General features: G+C 39.3%; 4 protein-coding genes and 2 non-coding genes across 7 annotated transcripts; 2 read left to right on the top strand and 4 right to left on the bottom strand.

Annotated features, from left to right (window-relative positions):
* The first annotated feature begins 1,568 nt into the window (after positions 1 to 1,568).
* On the top strand, positions 1,569 to 6,376 carry LOC112192282 (glutathione synthetase, chloroplastic). The gene is made up of 12 exons (XM_024331936.2): positions 1,569 to 2,005; positions 2,368 to 2,537; positions 2,865 to 2,940; positions 3,268 to 3,398; positions 3,638 to 3,760; positions 3,850 to 3,930; positions 4,437 to 4,517; positions 4,613 to 4,682; positions 5,161 to 5,282; positions 5,520 to 5,659; positions 5,732 to 5,924; positions 6,029 to 6,376. The coding sequence occupies exons 1-12, from the start codon at positions 1,628 to 1,630 to the stop codon at positions 6,150 to 6,152; spliced, it is 1,689 nt and encodes a 562-aa protein (XP_024187704.1). The 5' UTR covers positions 1,569 to 1,627; the 3' UTR covers positions 6,153 to 6,376.
* On the bottom strand, positions 6,353 to 8,092 carry LOC112193949. Of its 2 annotated transcripts, none has more exons than XM_040516453.1 (4): positions 7,768 to 8,092; positions 7,405 to 7,645; positions 7,016 to 7,042; positions 6,353 to 6,841 (listed from the first exon to the last, which is right to left on the bottom strand). In XM_040516453.1, the coding sequence occupies exons 2-4, from the start codon at positions 7,586 to 7,588 to the stop codon at positions 6,531 to 6,533; spliced, it is 522 nt and encodes a 173-aa protein (XP_040372387.1). In that variant the 5' UTR covers positions 7,589 to 7,645; positions 7,768 to 8,092; the 3' UTR covers positions 6,353 to 6,530. The 2 variants fall into 2 exon arrangements, with proteins under 2 accessions (XP_040372387.1, XP_040372388.1); XM_040516454.1 differs by having other exon boundaries at positions 7,016 to 7,039.
* Positions 8,093 to 8,423: 331 nt separating this feature from the next.
* On the bottom strand, positions 8,424 to 10,438 carry LOC112192283 (phosphoglycerate mutase-like protein AT74H). Its single transcript, XM_024331937.2, has 2 exons — positions 9,810 to 10,438; positions 8,424 to 9,007 (listed from the first exon to the last, which is right to left on the bottom strand). The coding sequence occupies exons 1-2, from the start codon at positions 10,297 to 10,299 to the stop codon at positions 8,577 to 8,579; spliced, it is 921 nt and encodes a 306-aa protein (XP_024187705.1). The 5' UTR covers positions 10,300 to 10,438; the 3' UTR covers positions 8,424 to 8,576.
* A 1,065-nt stretch (positions 10,439 to 11,503) lies between these two features.
* Positions 11,504 to 11,576, bottom strand: TRNAA-CGC. The gene has a single exon. It is a non-coding gene; the product is annotated as a tRNA-Ala (tRNA).
* Positions 11,577 to 11,742: 166 nt separating this feature from the next.
* Positions 11,743 to 11,824, top strand: TRNAS-UGA. Its single transcript has one exon. It is a non-coding gene; the product is annotated as a tRNA-Ser (tRNA).
* A 5,164-nt stretch (positions 11,825 to 16,988) lies between these two features.
* LOC112191729 lies at positions 16,989 to 18,869 on the bottom strand. The gene has a single exon (XM_024331130.2). The coding sequence runs from the start codon at positions 18,746 to 18,748 to the stop codon at positions 17,711 to 17,713; it is 1,038 nt and encodes a 345-aa protein (XP_024186898.1). The 5' UTR covers positions 18,749 to 18,869; the 3' UTR covers positions 16,989 to 17,710.
* Positions 18,870 to 19,978: the final 1,109 nt, after the last annotated feature.

The raw sequence follows: 19,978 nt of genomic DNA, 5'->3' as shown, positions 1-19,978 counted from the left end.
GAGAACTTCGTAAGGAACACTCATGCAACAACACTCAAAGTATCCGATTTGATGGCTGTTGGCTTAGACAACTGAAACATTGAACATTTGAAGTGACCTTGATCTGATTGATGCTCAACAAATTCTGTTTAGTGGGTGCAATAATACTGCAATCTCACAAAGCCATCTCATTCTTTTGTTTGTTTCATATAATATTTAGATTAGTGTTAAAAAAACGGATTAAATACTGCTTACTCCCTATAGTTTCATCGTTTCAGTCCCTAAAAGTCCTGAACTCCCAATTTCCTCCCAATTGGTCCCTACCGTCGCATCCGTCAAAAACTCCGTTACCTTTCCCTAAAAAGTCTATTATACCCTCATTTACTTAAAAAATATATATATTTCTCTTCCTAATTTTCTTTCCTTCTTTTTTCTTATTTTTCTTTTTCTTTTTACCTCTTTTTCTTCCGGCTCTTTCACCTCCTTCTGTTCATCTCCTCATCAAGATGGTTTCAATCCATAGACCTTCAAGAGGTGAAATGACAAAAAAGAAATAAAAAAAAGAAAAAATAAATTAAAAAAAAAGTAAGTGAGGGCATAATAGACATTTTCAGCAACTTTAACAGAAAATTTTGACCGCAGAGAGCCAGATACCAATTGGGAGGAAATTGAGAGTTCATGGACTTTTTAGGTAAACTTCGAAGGTCATAGACTGAAACGATGAAATCCTATAAGTATAGGGAGTAAACAATATTTAATCCTAAAAACACCAAACGTATGGCCAGAGATGATTGCTTTTAAGCTTGGCATCACCAGAACCTGGTCACTAATGTTAATCAATGGCTTCATAATTCTGTTTTATAACTCTAAATTGGTTCCTAATGATGCACGATCGACCAATTTCTAGTCCCCCATTCACAAGCGGGGTTCCTGTGAATAAATAACAATATCTCTTTAAAATGTGAATATATTTTTCAGAATAAGCAAGTAAAAAGAGAATATATATTGTAAATAAAATTTATCGATTTAGAGAGTGTAACAATTGAGTATGATTTTTACAATTGAGGTTTAATGAAGAGAATTTTAAAAAATCTTTGATGAAAATATTGGATTTGTTACATGTTTTGAAATATTTACTAAATCACTTTAATCTTTCGGAATCATCATACTATTTAATTTTAAATCAATACACTCCTTATTAGGCAAACAAACTTGATCTCACAATTGAATTAAAAGGTAACTTTCCAAAGTTTTCATAAAACTTTCATTACATTGAAATTGAAATTGAAATTGAAATCTTCCTTCTTCTTTTTTGAAAGAGATTTGAAACCTAACCTAACTGGGAGGCTCAATCTCATGCCGGAATATTGTTATTATTTAAAGAAAAATTGCACAACGAGCCTCCTTTAATCAACACTCATCTAAATAAGAGAAATCGTGGGAATCTTATTTCTTATTTTAAACAACATTGTACACTCCAGATATAGAAATTAGTGAAATGCCACATAATATTAATGACAGATTGGACCTACTCCATGTCCCAAACATTAACAAATACAATCGTAGTACAAATTGAACGCTAGTTCTTTCCAAATGAAGATACCGATTTGCCCATTGGCAAACCAGAGGCTGCTATAGTTTTAGTTTTATGTATAAAAGCCACTTTAAAGGAGTGATGGGTGCTTCACATTCCATCCCTCTCACCACTGATGCCATCACCCTTCTTCACTCAAATCCCAGAACAACCTTGTTTTCTCAGTCAACACAGTCGAGATTACAAAACCCAGTATTCAAATCAAACCCCACCAACCAAATCTTCAAGGCCCAGTTGAAGACCATGTCTCAACCCTCTCAAGTTGTGCCTGTCAATGGTGGCAAAGTTGTAGTTAGGGAGACCCAAGATGAAAGTAGCACATGGCCAATTAATGTTGATGGGATTGATCAGGAAGTGGTTGACAAGATGGTATATGATGCTCTTGTTTGGAGCTCAATTCATGGCCTTGTTGTTGGTGACAGGTCTGTTCAGGTAAGTGTGCTATTGCTTATCTACCTCTTTTCAACTGATGACAACCAGAAAAGACTGGAAATTTAAGTTTCTGTTCTCGAGTAGTTTAGTGAAAAATGAATACTTGAATCAGCATATGGTTGTAGAGTGTTGGGTTGAGATTGGCCTGAGAATGAATGGTGGAATTGTTGCATATGATTAAATACGTTTTGTGCATTGACTATGGTGGATAAAAAGTGGTGATGTAAAAACATCTACTTTTTCATTAGTTTCAGAACAATTCAAAAGCTTTTAGTTGTTGAAGCTTTGTGCTTTATTCGATATTCATGTAAAAGATTATGGCTTGAACTCTTAAACTTGATGTTGACTGCTCCAAATTACAGAGGTCATCAACAGTACCTGGAGTAGGATTGGTACACGCCCCGTTCGCTTTACTTCCGATGCCGTTTCCAGCAACTCAGTTGAATCAAGCGAATGAGTTAGCCCCCATATTCAATGAACTTGTTGATCGAGTGAGTTTGGATGCCAAATTCCTGCAGGATTCATTGTCCAGGTGCTTTTGCAGTTCCCTTTTTGATTGTGTATTTGGTAGTGAAAATGAGGATGCAGATATTATGGTTAAAAAGAGCATAGGACACAGCTTAATCCTTTCTTGATTTGGGTGTATCAGATGAGATCAGTGCCTTGCACTGAAATTGTGGTTTATATAGATTTCTCAACCTCAATAGGGAGACACTAAGTGCTAGTAGTCTGAGTCTAAACGGAAATAAGTTGTATATAAGGATAACAGGGAAGGTGTTGATACATGCTAGCCAGCTTTACCTATTCCCTAGAGGCTACCGCTATTTCTGAACTGATGCATTATAATCTTATATTTCAGAACGAAGAAAGCAGATCCTTTTACATCTAGACTTCTAGATATTCATGCCAAGATGCTAGAGATTAACAAGAAAGAGGTAACTGTATGATTGTATATCAATAGGGCATTCAAGCACTAATTATTCTGAGAGGAGAAATTTGTGTTCAATGTGATCTAGTTGAATGGTTCCGGATTTGGATAATTGTCGTTCAGTAACTATTGTTTACAAGTTTACATAGCATTTGCTGGATGCTTATTTATAGCTATTTTAGTAAATCATATAAAATTTACACTACCTGCAATAGACAAGGAGGAATGCTGCATTATTTTCTAGTTTAAATTGTATGCTTTAATTTAGTTGTTTGGTATTTTCATTGATTGAGCATGAAGATGCTAAACTGAACTTTTTTAACCACTTGAACAGGAGATACGCTTGGGTTTACATCGGTCAGATTATATGCTTGATGAACAAACTAAATTACTCCTTCAAATAGAGATGAACACAATTTCATCTTCATTTGCAGGCCTCAGTGGTCTTGTCGGCAAACTTCACAGGTTAAGTAAAATAAACATTTATCGATAACGATTCTATTACAATTTGTTGACTAATTAGTCATTGTCATACTGGATTTGACTTATTAAATGCTCCAACCTCCAATTCTGCTGCTCATGGTTTTAAAATTCACCTAAGTCAGTAGTTTAATGGTTAGTTTGCGTATTTTTGTATTGCAATATGTAAATACGCAAACTGAGTTAGAATTACCAAGTTTTTCACTCTTGTCGCTCATTTTCAGGAGCTTACTTAGTAACTATGGAGAATTTCTTGGATTAGATTCCAAAAGGATTCCTGATAATGCTGCAGTCAGTCAATTTTCAATGGCTTTGGCTAGAGCTTGGACTGAATACAACAACCCCAGGTTAGACTTGAATGTTTCTTTTGTTTCATTCCTTTGCTGCTACTTAGTGTGATATGATTAAAGTTGGATTTAACTCCAAGTATATACAGGGCGGTAGTTCTGTTTGTGGTTCAGGCTGAAGAACGCAACATGTACGACCAGCATTGGCTCTCTACTACATTGAAAGAAAAATATCCTTTGTAGCTAGCTCTATGACAAATCCCCCCCCCCCCCCCCCCAGGTTGGAAACACTAGTTGTATGACCCGTATCTCTAGGAAAATATCTAATCTTTCATAAAATAGTATATGCTGCTCATGGAGGGGGTGGTGGGATATGGGGGACTGTGCCTTATGTTGCAGATTTCATTTTCCTTTATTATTTTTGTTGCCTCATTTTTGTGATTCTAGATGTACTACTTTAGATTATTCTCAATTTACTGCATAAAGAAGTTTGTCTGTTATGGAACTCTTATTAGTATATGTCCATGTGAAACTGAAGATAATAAATATAAAAGCTTTTGTATTGGTTTCATTGAAACTTCAAGTTAAAAGGCTTATAGACAAAAAGTTCTAGACTGAATTACTTCTAAAAGAATTTGTGCTGGTTTAATTTTCAAAGAATTAATTGCATATATCTTTGAACTAGAAGCTCGTTTGCAGAATTCATGATTAGTCATGTTCCTTAACTATATAACACATATAATGTATCAACTCTTCGAAAAACTTTGGCAGAAATTGATGCTGAGGCGGAGCTTCTACCAGATGGAACACTTGTTATGTATGTACCTTTAGCCATGGAAAATTCATTATACTATAGATATATGAATTTGTCACATCCTTGATTTATTGTCTGAAAAAGCTTTTAATTTGCAGGGGTGGCCAAGTAATTGGAATAGTTTATTTCAGAGCTGGGTATACCCCAAATGATTATCCTTCTGAAGCAGTGAGCCTCTATTTTCCTTTTACTTGTATTTAGTCGATTAAAGAAGAATGAGATGTTCTTTCTCATGGTGAATATCTGTTCAGTGGCAAAAGAAGGCAGCTGTTTTGGTTGGCTATTCGCAAGTGTATAAAGGCTTGTGTAGTGTCAAGCTTCTTTTGTGGGTCACTTTAGTTGGCTTATCCTGCAATGTGCTATTAAGTACTATTCCTTACTCTTTAAGCGCAGGTCATGTTAATGCTGCCTTGATTTGGTATACCTGATTTGGAAAAAAAATATGTAGAATGTACATGTACAAACTGTCCCCAACTTCATCCCAAACTATTCTCTGGCTCCCCTTGGTTCAGAACTTCTGTTTCATATGAATATTCTGAGGATGGTACTTAGAAGGCTACTTGCGAAGGCACCAGTTGGTAAAAAGTTAACCTCAGAATATGATGTCTACAATGTCGCTTTAACTCTGTGGTTGTTTCATTTGTAGGAGTGGAGAGCTAGGTTACTTATGGAGCAGTCGTCCGCCATCAAGTGCCCATCAATATCTTATCATTTAGTAGGGACGAAAAAGGTTCAACAGGAACTTGCTAAGCCTAATGTTCTTGAGAGGTATTGCTGAATTCAAGCAGCATCAATTGTCACATTATCGCAAGTTATGAATTTAGTACTCTCCCTTTGTAGCTACTTAATTAGACTATGATTACTGGTAGCTAGATGTATGACTAGTGTAAATAATATATTTCCTTGAGATAACAACTGAATCTGAGCTTTGTGGATTTTAGGGAAGTTCAGTTACAATTGTTGCAATTGGTAACCTGAAATGTTTTTACTGTTCATGTGAGGCAGGTTCCTTGACGATAAAGAGGACATTGCAAAATTACGGAAATGCTTTGCAGGATTGTGGAGTTTGGATGACTCAGATATTGTCAAAAAAGCAATAGAAAAGCCAGAGTTATTTGTCATGAAGCCCCAAAGAGAAGGCGGAGGTCCGTGTTTCTAAAACTTTGATCTGCCATTATTATAATGACAAGTATTAACAAATCGTCATTGCACTTCAGGGAACAATATCTATGGCAATGATGTTAGGGAGACCCTCATTAAATTGCAGAAGGAAGGGTCAGAAGCAGAGGCTGCTTATATCCTGATGCAGAGGTTATTCCCTGCTGTTTCTACCACATTCTTGATGCGAGAGGGCATTTGTTATAAAGACGATACTATATCTGAGCTTGGGGTATATGGTGCCTACTTGAGGTATTTGACTCTTATGACTAAACTTTTGGGTTCGTTTTGTTGGTATCTTTGTACAAAGTTGTAGCCGAAGCATAGCATCATGTCCCAATTTTTCATTGGTGCAGGAACAACGAGAAAGTGATTTTGAATGACCAGTGTGGCTACCTGATGCGAACCAAGGTTTCATCATCGGATGAAGGTGGAGTTGCCGCTGGATTTGCGGTCTTAGATAGTTTATATTTAACTTGAGAAGCCGACTTCCTAGTACCTAACTGGGTTTATCAATAGAGCCAAACAGTTCGTGATTGATTCTCTTACAGTCTTACTAAAGCTTATTTTCTCCTTTTCCCCATTTACTCTTCATTGTTACAAAGGGAAAGAGTGACAGTTTTCTTGAAAGTTTTTGTAAATGTATTAGCACTACAGTTTATCCTTCAACATTTTCTCAATGGTATCGAAACTTTTGAAAGAAACTTCATTCTCAAAACAATAGAACATCTTAGAAAACAGAGTGCTAATTATTTGTATTCACAACAATGGCCTCCGAGCACTAGCTTTACATGCAATCCGGCAAATGAAGGCCAAACATTCCAACGTTAAAGAACAACAGGTTAACAAGTACGTTCATCAGTATAGTCTCATATCTTCCCACCCAAGCTCCCGAGCTCGTCTCTCCCATACTTCTGAAGCCTTTAGCTCTTCTGCAAGTTGCGCTTGAGCCCTCTCCCTTGCTTCTTCACAAGTTTCCACTCCTGCAGTGCATTTTTCTGCTTCTTTTTGGTAGTGTGAAGAGACTTTCCTAGCACTCATCAACAGTGCTTCGCTCTGTTGCAAGGTTTCATTGGCAACAGTCTGCTGCAAACTTAGCTCTTCGGACATCAATGCTATGATATCCTTCTCCATTTCCTCTTTCATTTCTGGTTCATGTTTACCACAATCTGCATCACAGTAAAGTCATAAAGAAATTATCAAGTTTATAACATCTTTTCAAATGCAGTGACTTGTTGAGCCAAACACCTAATTGAAGAATTTGATCGTTTTCATGAAAAACTGAAGCACCAAGTTTTAGAATTTTAAGTAACAAAAATGGATGCAAGGCAGATTGAACTGACCTGTAAATGAGTCGTTGATAATATCTGCTAAAGTGACATAGGAAACGTGGTTAATGAATGTGGCTTCCAAAAAAAAATTTCATTATATAATCATGCTTTAGATAAAGACAGTAACAAAAGATTAGCAGAATATCACATTAATGATAACAAGTATGCTTCTTGATCAGAATTTCAGACTTTAAACATGATAAAGGGTAAAACTCTAACACTAATTAACTTATCAAAAAACTTTAACACTAATTAATTTTTTTTTCAGTAAATCCAAATGGACTGAAGCATAACATGCCCTGCCAAAATCAGAAACATTACCTTCCAAAGCAATTGGTTCATCAGACATTTCTATATTTGGTAAACGCATACATTTGCAATCATTGAAAAGTGAATCTCACCTATAGGTACGAGGACAGAGTCCTCTGAACAATCACAGTGACATGAAGGGCATGAACTACCCTCCTTAAAGCGCCAATAAAATGATTGACGTACGGTGTAACCAACCAAACACACACCTATCATAACCAAAGCCAGCCTCACAGCACTGTTGGAACAAAAGCCATGGTCTTGTGGATGAGCCATCAATCTATGCTGTAAAAGAAACAAAACCCAACTCTGGTTTGATCCCAAAAATGCAGGCTGCCAAGATCAGAAATCAAACACCCATTTCAGAGATCTGGGTTACACTCTCAAAATTGCAGTAAAAATCTGATCTTTGGAAGTTTGGAAGCAATTTAGTAACCTATAAAAATGAAGAATACCTGGGACACAAAATGAAAATCTGACTGTAGCTCAATTCTGGAAGAAGCACATTGTGGAGCTTTTGTTTCAGTCTTTCAGATAGGAGTTCAAGTTTGTGTGAAAGACAATCTCTGCGTTTTCACAAAAACAAAGGTCACTCGGATCCCGGGAAAGTGTAAAAGAAGTGATATACGTGTTGCAGAGAGAGAGATATTCTTGTTTGGCTTAGTCAAGAATGTTGCTTTAATGATCGTCTCTGCTTTAAAACAGAGGACCTTGTTTTCTGAAGGACTGCTTGGCCTGTCATTTTCTCACACTCGACCACCCCACTCAAATATCTCGGTTTGTTTTTTCGGTCCAAGCAAAGTGAAATTAGACATTGTGTTACCGATTTTTCTACCATTAGATCCACATTTTTACCTTGACCGATGGTGAACAAACTCGGAATATATCATTTCGGAGTATCACAGAAACGAATAGGCGAAACGAAAAGAGATTGAACATTGTATAATATTGCACAATACACAAGAACAAATCTTCAGTTTTAGATCAGTATGCATCCAAGAAATGAAGGGGCATAACTATTCTGTATACTGATCTTCAGACATCAGAGAACTGATAACAAAAGTAACAAAAGCCGGAGTACTTTCCTATGCATTTTGAACAACAATTAATGTGTTAATCTCCTATTTTCATTTTTCAACACTCAAGAGAGACTATGAACATGCAACTATCAAGTACATATCAGATCAAAAGAATTCCCAACCCAATTGCTAGGCAGCCTATGTTCATATGCTAAAAGAATCAGTCTACTTTATGATTTGCATAATCAATTTGATTGCTGAACTTTGTCATTGGTTTCATGCCAAACATCGTCACTGTCTGTGTCGTCAGAGTCGGCTAGCTTGTCAAAGAATGAATCAACGAACCAGGGGCAACGGTCAGTCCCACCCTTGCCCGAATGCGCTCGCCACTTTTGGTCATCTATCATTTCACGTGAAAGACCCCATTCTATTAGCTCTTCCTCTGTGTGATGGACTGCTAAGCTATACTCTCCGCAAGCTCCTAATTGCATCACTCGAAATTCACAGTTTCCAAAGTTGTTTAGGTGCTCGAATTGCTCTACCGTCCACTTGAACCACTTCATGAGGAAGACACGCGATGTTAACCCATGTGATACAATTACAAGATTAAGGTCATGGCAAGGATTGTGGCGAAGCCTGTTCATGTCTATGTCCCTCCATAAAGATTCAAGAAAACCTGCAATCATCTGTGTTATTAGCTCTACATTCAATTCTGTAGACAAAAGGCAGTAAAACTAAAACCACTATGCAACAATCGAATTTTGTAAGTTAAAACACTTCCACAATGTGTAAAACCACAATATATACTCTCGTCAGCAATATTTCTGTCATATTGATCTCAGATTCTAAAGTTAGTAGAACTCTGGCTCTTACAAGCAGAGTTAAGTATTGGAAGTCAATTTAGAGTTCTCGTCATTCACCATTATCCTTACCTTTTGTATAACCCCCTAATAAAGTCTAAAACTCTACAAAGCATATATCACTACTTCAATCATCATTTCAATTTCTAAAACAGCGATTTTCCACGTCAAGTTTTGGTTCTAAAGAAGCATAAGTTACAGATCTCATTTCTATTCGAAGCACAAAGCCAGATTTCAGACACTACTTGACTCACCCTCTTTCTGATAGATCCAAAGCTAACATAAACATCAAGCCAAGTCTATAAGCACATTCAAGAATCAAGCTCACACTCAATATCTAACTCAACCCTCAACTCACCATTACCCCAGTTCAAGTACCAAATCGAAAATCACAGAACAAAACTGACCCAATACTCAAGACCAAAAAACTACCAAGTAAGCAAATGCACAATATAATATACAACAAAGAAACTAACTTTTGGACCTTGCTACAAACACAAACAAACAAGTTCATCTGCGTACTTCCAAATCTCCAACCTTTCAATCTCTTTATGCAACATATTCACACACACACACACAAAATGCCAATCAAAACCAAACCAAGAATCAACAACTTACTGGAAACACGATCGTAAACATCAGCGGCGGACTCCCCCTCCGGAAACCGATAGAAGAATCTGCCGAACTTCTGCCTCGTCTGCTTAATGGCCTTCATTCTCTCCTCCACCTGAAAATTCCCGAAATCCTGCTCCCTTATCCGGCACTCCTCTCGGACGCCGATGACACGTTTCCGGGAGAAGGACCGTCCGATCTGGGAGAGCGTGGAGCGGGTGCGCTCGTAAGGGGAGACGTAGAAGTAGACGCGCCACTCGGGGTGGTTGGAGTCGTTGTCGGCGGAGACGACGCGGCGGAGTTGGGCCCCCGCGAGCTGGGCCTGGGCCAGGCCCTGTTCGGTGAGCGGGATTTTGTTGTCCGGGGTGCTCGTGTAGGCCGCCATGTCCAGATTGCCTTGGGATTCGGCGTGACGCATTAGGATTATCCGTTTCGGGAGACATGGTTGGAGAGAAGAAGAAGACGTAGAAGACGAAGAAGATGGTCTCCCATGCATCTTTCCAAATCTGATCGGAGATTTCTCACTTTCTGGAATTTCACTCTCTCACTGTGGAAATGTGTACCGGTGGTGCTCTCGTTGTTTTGGTCTCTCTACAAATTTTATTTTGGGTCATGGGTTTCTTTCTCACCCCCCATTATTTATAGGCTTCCCTAATCCAGTTTCATCATGGGTCCTTTCCCATTTCATATTCTTACTAATCAAGTTTTAGGATGTGTGTTACTCTTCTAAGCTAACACAGTCATTTTAACTTTCCTTTTACGAACGACTTGGAAAATAATTGGTTATGTCATAACACTACACACAAACAAAATGTATGTAATTCGAAAAAGTTTGAACGAGAGAGTATCAATAAATATGTAACAAAAAGACAATATTTGATAATGACCGAGACACTAGCTACTGGTTTCGAGCACAGTTTGAGTCCGAGGATGAAAATGAGAAAAGAGATTACCAAACCAATTGTCGTGATGGCGAAATGGATTGATTGCGATGCTCAGGCATAGGGGGGCCGATTTGTTGTAATAAGTTTTACTCAATCCCAAAGTATCTTATCTGATATGAAACGCGCGTGTGATATAATGTGATAAGACCATGACAAAAGCTATCATCTACATATATAATTTCATAATGAATCATTTCCCATTTTATATTTTTATTACTAATAATACTTTCGTCCAAAACTTCATCAGTGATCTGAAGGCGGTGTGAAGAGAATAATAGAAACTTGATGGAAACTAGAATCTAATAAAGGTTGAAGGACGGTTGCCCACGAAGCAAGAAATGTTCCACTCTGTGAAGCTGTGAGCTTTGACCTATGACTAGGAATGGGGATGGCATATATTATCCATCTAGACGTCGAGTTTGGCTCATCACCAACCCTTTTTGCAAGTTGATTAAGAATTTAAGAGGATCAAACAGTTTGACATGATTGGCTAATGGTTTGGATATATAATTACTTTAGGTTGGTTTAGGAGTAGTGGATGGGGCTGGGGTGGCTTTGCTAACACGGCTACGCCTTCGTGTTGGGACTCACACGGTTTATACCTTTACATTTGGTATCGAGCTGGTTTGAGATTGCTGGTGATGAGTTGGTACTTATTCATAATAAAAAAGGGATGGTTTAGCCACACACAAAAAATAAAAAATAAAAAATAAAAATGAGGGAGGAAAAAATTGCAGAAAATAATGTAAATAAAAATGGAGACGCGGGGAATCGAACCCCGTGCCTCTCGCATGCGAAGCGAGCGCTCTACCATATGAGCTACGTCCCCGAACTGGTTAGTTATTGTTCTAACCTTTTTCTATTTGTTTCTACCAGCCTTTCACTCCAAAGCTGAGTTGTGGGCCTTCCACTTGGGAATATAAATTAACTTTTTTTTCCCGCAGAAGAAGAAAAACAAATGCCATATATACCAAGCTGTACAGAAGGTTTCATGTGTCGATATGTCCGAGTGGTTAAGGAGACAGACTTGAAATCTGTTGGGCTTCGCCCGCGCAGGTTCGAACCCTGCTGTCGACGTTTTATTGCTCTTTCACTTTTTCTCTTTTTTTCCTTTCTTCACTACAGAATACAGATCTAGAACCACAGTATGCATCAACTTATTTGTTCCTTCTCAGAAGACTAGGATAGAGCTTATTATAATTAGTTCATGCATATACTTTAAGAAGAGTAGGATAGACCTTATTATAATTAGTTCATGCATATACTTTTGTTGATCTATTCAAAGTGAAACTTAAACATGTACGTAGTTGGCATGTGGTTAACTAGGTTAACTAGCATACAAGTTAGTTGTATTCCATTATATCTCCTTCTTGTATATGTTTAGCTAATGATGGAAGATACGGTGAACGAATGATACACAGGACCCCAACTTTCGCAACAGCCCAACTCTTTTGATGCATGGAATCAACAGTCGGATCTCAATTAGCTTCCCATGCACTAATTACAAGGTCAAAATAACTCTTAATTCATTAATCAATTGTTACTCGTTAAGTCGCCGGAATTGGAGTCTTTGACGGATCTCATTTGCTTTGCTCTCTGCTTGATCGAAGACCATTGGATAAAATTCGGTTTAGGAGAGGTTTCGAAGGGAAGAAATTAAGGGAGGCAAATCGTTAGGAAGTCTATTAAGTTGTTACTGTTACAGAAAACTTTTGCTAAAGATGGACTTTCCGGCACTGAGATTCCAAGAGGCCGACGTAGCTATTTAGCCAGCTAACTCAAAGGCCGATCTAGCTAGCTAGCTACTTTAGCAGTTTCGGACTCCCAAGATGTATCATGGACAAGCCCTATTTGGTTTTGCATATGTATTGATGTGGTGGCTGGTCTACGATTTATCTCAAGGTAGCATGAAAGCGAAGTTTGTGCTAGTATAAAACTTAGACGTCAATTACTTGGACACTTTTTCCTAATTGATGAATATCAGTTCGATCAATTAATCACAGAACCCGCGTTTATGATGCATCATTAATAAATAGTCTATGCTGATTATTGAACCACAGCATACTCTAAAAGGACGTCATCGATGATTATATATGTAAACTTTCTCAGCATTTCTAGCTGGCAAAGACTTAAATCGAAGTCTTCGATCGAATTGAGCCACCTTTTGATGGTAGCAGCAGGCAGTCAACAACAACCACCCAAATCCCAGAAAACCTCACCCTTTTCCTCACCTTTAATTTCTTTAGTTTTATCTCGATTTAGAATATGCATCACCTTCATAATAGTCCCTCTCAATTCCTTTTTGAGTTGACTGGTGATACCAATATTACCTGAAGCTTATCTCATCAATCATCATGCATGTACAAGATACAAAGATCTATCGGATCAACTACTTGTCACCCCATTTATTATTTGACTTGCCAGGCTCGCATTATTATGCGAATATATATCGTATCCACTTCAAACAAAAATCCCATGAAGCTCATGATGAGCTAGTTACAACTTCAATAAGTTTAGCCAGAAATTCAACCCACAAACCATGACTATCTTCCCATTACTTATCTATACTACAATTCTATATTGCTTCGACGCGCTCTTATATTTCTAGCTAGACTGACTTCATAAAGAGGTAAACGAGGTTAGACCGCTAGAATGATAACAAATGCAAAATATCAGGTGTAGTAACCACGCATAGAAATCAAACTCGTGTTAATGTATTAATGCACTGATGTGTTATTTATAACTTAATTTAAGCATATTTCAGTGTGTATGATTGGATTTTCAATAAGTTAAATATTGGGGTCGTGACCACTTACCCAATTTTAGCTTAAAAATTGCCCACTTACTCCACTAAGAGTTTTTTAACCCCATTTACCCAATCAAACAATATTTGACAGTATTGCCCTCTTTCTCTCTCGACTCCCCTTCTCCCAGACTCTCTCTCTCTGAATTGTTCAACCACGGCTCTGAGATGTCCACCTCCGGCAGCCAGCCTCAGAAACTCCACCTCATACTCCTTCAGCGACCTCTTCTGCTCCAAATTACACACGGTGGCGATGAATCGACCACGGCGAACTCGCCGGGTGCCGAGACTCATACCAGCAGAACCAGGGGCTCGCGTCGCCGCGCAAGCTAGTGGTGGCGATCTTGACTAGGTCGGCGGCGGGGATGTCGAGGTAGGCAAAGTGGCAATCGGTGGCGGTGAGCTAGTGGACGACGTTATCGTTGCCGTGGAAGACGGGTTCTCGAGGGCGATGAGTTTGTGGAGATGAGACTGTGAGGTCTGGAACTCGGTTTGCTTGGTGGAGATGAAGAGTGCGGCGATCTGAATCTCATGGATCTGAGAAGGAAAGATTGAAGCTTGGTTTGCTTGCCCAATTTTGCTTGCTCGGTTTGCTTCACCGTAATCCTTTTTTTTTTTTTTTTTTTTTTTGCTCATGGATCTGAGAAGGAAAGATTAAAGCTCGGTTTGCTTGCCCCAATTTTGCTTGCTCGGTTTGCTTCACCGTAATTTTTTTTTTTTTGGGTAAAATTTGGGCAGAATGCCCAGAAGGAAAGAAAACGTATAAAAGTAAGAGTATTGTGAGGCAATAATATGATTACTGGGGGGCAGTAGACACATTATTGGCCCCCAGTAGACTTTGATACGAGGGACATGGATCACTATAGTGTGGTGTTTTGATAAGTTACATGTTGTTTTCTGTGTATTAAAGTCAAATTATCTGTGAATCCTACAAAAAGGTGCATTTTTGGTGGTCTATTGGGAGGCAGTAGAAACATTAGACTTTGTATTGGGGGGCAATAATATGATTACTGGGGGCAGTAATATGATTATAAATTGATCAATTGTTCCTGTAGTGTATTCATTTTGGTTTTGGGAGTTCATACAATTCACTGGACGTCAATAATATGATTTTTGGGAGGCAATAATATGATTACTGGGGGGCAGTAATATGATTACTGGGGGGCAATAATAGCCGGAATCCGGTCACCGTTCGCCGGAGTCCGGTCACCGGTTGCCGGAGTCTGGTCGCCGGAGACTGCGCCGGCCACTAGTCACCGTAGCACAGCAAGGTGGAAGGTGAGTTCTCTCTCTAAGTGAGAAAGAAGGAGAGGGCAAAAAAGTCTCAAAAAAAAGAAAAAATAATTAATTGGGTAAAGGGGAAATAATCCCTTAGAGTGTTTTGGGTAAATGGGGTTAAAAAACAGTTGGTGGAGCAAGTGGGCAATTTTTAGCCTAAAATCGGGTAAATGATCATTTTCCCTTAAATATTTTTACTTTTTTTCGCATGCAATTATTCTTGCACATAAATGTTAAAAGTAGTTAAACAATTTTGATAATTAACTTATACGTTGTACGTGGTGGTCGAGTAGAATTAGCACTACCGTTTTTGTGGACGGATATATATATTTGGGTTTTTGTCCATTTACACCATTTTTAGAGATTTTTTTCCCACTTACCCCACTAAGTTTTTTTAATTCCCCCTTACCCAAAACACTCTAAGGAGGTCTTCCCTAATACCCCATTAAGATTTTTTTTTGTTTTTATTATTTTTTTAATACCATTTTACCCTCACCTTTATTACTTAGAGAGAGAGAGAGAGAGAGAATGGAAGAGAGAGAAACCATAGGGGACTTCGCCGGAGTCCGATCACCGGCAGCCGGATTCCGGTCACCGGCCGCCGGAATCCGGCCAATTTTCGCCGGAATCCGGTCACCGGCCGCCGGATTCCGATCACCGGCTACCACCCACCGGAAAGTTTTTTTGCCCCCAATAGACGTCTATTGCCCCCCAATAGACGACTATCAGCCATGTATTGCCCCCCAATAGACGACTATCAGCCATGTATTGCCCCCCAATAGACGTCTATTGCCCCCCTAATAGAGGGACAATAAATGTCTATTATCCCCCAATAGACGTCTATTGCCCCCCAATAGACGTTTTAATTACCGAAATGGGAACTAATCTTCATAAAATTAGACAAATAAAACTTTGATTAAAGAAAAAAATGAAGAAATTATATCAATTCAAAACGTCTATTGCCCCCCAATAGACGTCTATCAGCCATGTATTGCCCCCAATAGACGACTATCAGCCATGTATTGCCCCTCAATAGACGTATATTTCTCACTAATAGGACTTTCAGTAGCCAGAATGAGAACTAATTTCCCTAAATTTAGACAAATAAAACTTTGATTACAAAAATAAACAAGGAGATTATATCAATTCAAAATGTCTATTGCCCCCAATAGATCTTTAACATGCCTCTATTGCCCTAATAGAACTTTCTTTTCTTTCTTTTTTCTTTTTTTTCATTTTTCTTTCATTTTTGGCTTCTAAACCAATTTACCAAAAAAAAAAAACACAGAAAAATTTGATTTGGGCACCCAAGTCTTCTACCTTTTCTCCCTTCGCCAGTTGCAGACCTGGATTGTGAGACGTGAAGAGATGGACGCCTCATAGACCAAGTTCCATCTGATCCATCTATCTGTTACTTTATTTTGCAAACTTCTAATTCAAAATACAATCGAATTCATCAGGCACATGGTATCGGAGCTGGTCAGTCTTGACCCCGAGGAGAGCAAATGGTATTGGAGCTCCGGCGTCGTCCAAGAGAGCCCCGGCTTTGTCACGTGTCTGCTTCACCAGGCACAAGGTGAACAAGGCTTTGATTATGATTTTCAGAGCCCGTGGGTGAACAAGGTTTCGGAGTCACCCCTTGATGGATTGCGCTCGGAGCTCCGCCGTCCGTGACTTGGCCAGGAGGTTCTCGATACACGCTGCCGAGTTGACTCGAACCTCCATCTAATTGTGGAACAGAAGACCGGCCAAGAACTCGAGCGGGTCTGGGTTCGACGCCACCACAACACAGTCGAACTCTGAGAGAGAGAGTTTTCTCCGATCTGCTTTGGAGGATGTGAGAGAGAGAGAGAGAGCGTTTTGGTTTCATAGAGAGAGAAAGTGAGAGTCTGGAGAGAGAGACAGAGAGGAGAGAGAGACTACCGTAGCTGTAGTTATTTAATTAGGAAGTGGGCAGAATAGTCATTTCATTTTAAATTGGGTTAGTGGGAATAAAAATTTGTTGCTGGGGTAAGTGGGATAACTTTGGCTCATTTTGGGGCTTTTGGTCAAGGACCCATATATATATATATATATATCCTTCAATTCCATGATCACCAAGAGAATCCCAATCCATCTAAATTTTGTAGCAACTAGCAGAGATAAGGTATGCACATATGGTAGAATGGAAATAGAACCTAAATATCTTCATAAATTAACTTATCCCATAGGCCGGCCAGTTGAGTAACCATACAAAAATTCTAGTAAGCATTGGAAACATAAAAGGGCAACTAGTTAGCTCTCGTTTTACATTTCGTAACAGGAACCTCCTTATTTTGGCAAACACAACCGATCATCGATCCCACTGTGCATAGTACTGTTGCATGTGTTTGTTTGCAGGTCCTGAATCGCCTGCTTTTTTGGTTCCTTCCTTCAATCTGGGCCAGCTTTCAGTGCCCTCCACCTTTTCTCTAATATTGCAGAGATAAGAGATTCCACATGCACTGTCCTGTTGACATACATCATCAACCCTAAATTTCACTACACATAGTACTACTATCACATTACCTTCTTGTGATTGATCGATAGTACTGTAAACTGACGAGGAGAACACTATTTCTGAGTTCTAAGCGATATTCTTCGTACAAATGAGGCAGACATAAAAGCTACTCTCACAAACAATGCACCTAAATGATAGGTTGCTTCTATCCAATCAATTTAATTTAGTAGATCAATTTGTTTAATAGCTAATCAAGCCTACTAGACTTACGTACTAGCTAGCTAATTTAAACTACGTACAGTTGTCTCATTCTCAAAGCGGCCACTTGACTTGAACACACATCAATCTTGCTATTCTAGCTAAAAGTGCTAACCTCACCCTCATCACCAATCTCATCACACATTCACACCACACAATGCTGCTGGCTCCACACAGGGTGGGTGTTGTGGTGGTGGTGATGGTGGTACACATGGTGGCTACTCCCGGCCACATCCTGACACCGCCTAAACCCTTCTCCTCCAGCCAACCCCATCTTCCACTGATCCCCAACATTCACACTACTTTCTATTTCTACATTCTCTTTCCCTTCCTCGACATTATTAATATCTTCAACATCAACTCCTTCCTCTTCAATTTCTTCTTCTTGCTCTTCTTCTATTAAGTCTTCTTCTTGGTCATGGGTAATAAGATGCAACGTCAACCGTCCATCTTCGCGATGAGCGCGTAGAACCTCTGGCCTATGAATCTTCACCTCTGTGAGTTCCAACCTCCCGTCTTTCCTCACCGGCCGGAGATAGAAATTCGGGTGTCCGTTCTTATTCAAGGAAGAGATCGGCGGCGGAAACTTATTGTTGACCTTATCCACCGACGATCTCTTATCTCTCATCCTCCTCCATTTGGTCCTCTTGTTCTCAGACTGCCTCATCAACCTGAGCTCATCCTTCTCGTCATCCTGCTCAACCTGATCGTCCACTCGCATGATCTCATCCGAGCTCTCAAACCCTAGACTCTCGGTGCATGACACAAACCCGTCCACGCCGCCACCGACTTCGTCTAGGAAGCCGAACCCGCCGATGTCACCGCCTCCTACAGCCTTGGTTGCAGGAGGCGGTAAAAACGATGGGAGAGATGACAACGAGATCTGTTTCTTTACGGAGGAAGATTCCAAAACAAGAGGATGACGCTGCGTGACGTCATTGGCGGTTGCAGTAACTAACCCTAATAGTCCTCCCGTCAGAGAAGGAATGTAGTGGTGGAGGTTTTCATTGGTGGTGGAAGGAGTTGCGGTGGTTGTGGTGGTGGCGGTGAGGCCGAGAAGAGAGTGAGGGGTGATTTTTCTACAGAAGCTCATCATGATTGGGAGATTAAGAAGCTTGTAATAAGCCGCAGGAGAGAGGAAGAGAAAAGTCAGTAGTGGAACGATTAGAACAAAAAGGGTCATGAAAAATGTTGGATACGTTTTTGCGGGGATGAAAAATGGAGAGGAGGGAGTGGAGGAAGAGGAGGTATTAATAGGGAGGGAGGAGAGTGGTCTGAGGCCTAAAGATAGGGATAGAAAATGAGAGAGAGAGAGGTAGAGGAGAGAGAGGAGTGGGTTATGGTGGAGGAGAGTGCCAGCATTGCATGAAAAAAGTGGTGAAAAATAATGAGCTGGAGTGATAGAAGGAAAGGGTGCCGGGTCCCATGTAAGATGGCCTGAGAATTCGCTCTAACATCTGCCTCTGCCCTCCACTAGTCTTTCACTTCTGTTACACGATCCTCATGATTGTGCGTATTCAATTTTTTTCTCTCTTTTTTTTTTTCCTTTGCATTTGTTCTTGTTTGGAATTTTCTGGGCTGGGGTGTCAATTAAGGCTTTCAACTTTGAAATGAGGGACGGCAGAGATCAGATTATTTTGGCGGCGTGGATGTGCTTCTGTTACCTGGCATGAGTCGCAGTGCCAACTGGGGGCTTTGGCCCTTGTGCATCTTCTTCATTTATAATATATATTTCTTTGTCGTAGCGGAAAAGAATTGATCTAATGATCTAAATGAGCAATACGTTAGAAAGAGAAAGAGTAATTAACCAAGTAACTTCTTCTACTAAACTAATAATATTATGAAGATAGACAATAAATATGAATTCGCTATCATATCAATCAAATATCAAAACTGTAGATATCAACCAACGACAAGTTAGAGTTTCTTTTTCCCTCTCGCCTGATAAATTTATGTATCATTAATTAGCACGTACGCTATTAAGTGTACCAGGATTTCATGGTACATGCATAGAATGGAGCTATTTTTGGTGTATGTATTGCACTTTTGAGATCGTGTTATTAAAATTCTCTATTACTTGGTATTAAAATTTTTGGTCTTTTGGTGAGCAAGGCTCTAGAATTTACATTTACTCCATCTGGCCGATTTTTTTTCAACATCCGCTCTAGAGATTTGTAATTATCGTTCATGTCAGTTTTGCTTCTAAATTCAGGCACGATATTAATTAACTAATTACATTACATTAGCTTTTAACATTTAATAGTAAGCATTGCATGCAATGTGGCGATTAACTACAAGTTAATGAAGTTAATGGTGTCCATGTTTAATGAGGTTAATTGTGTCCTCTGTTTAGTGAAGCTAAGAATGGCCACATTCATGTAAACAAACGAAGCTAATAGTGTTTCCTTAAACG

This window comes from Rosa chinensis, chromosome 3, assembly GCF_002994745.2.
Source record: "Rosa chinensis cultivar Old Blush chromosome 3, RchiOBHm-V2, whole genome shotgun sequence".
Lineage (NCBI taxonomy): Eukaryota > Viridiplantae > Streptophyta > Magnoliopsida > Rosales > Rosaceae > Rosa > Rosa chinensis.
This window is presented reverse-complemented; position numbering and strand designations above follow the sequence as displayed.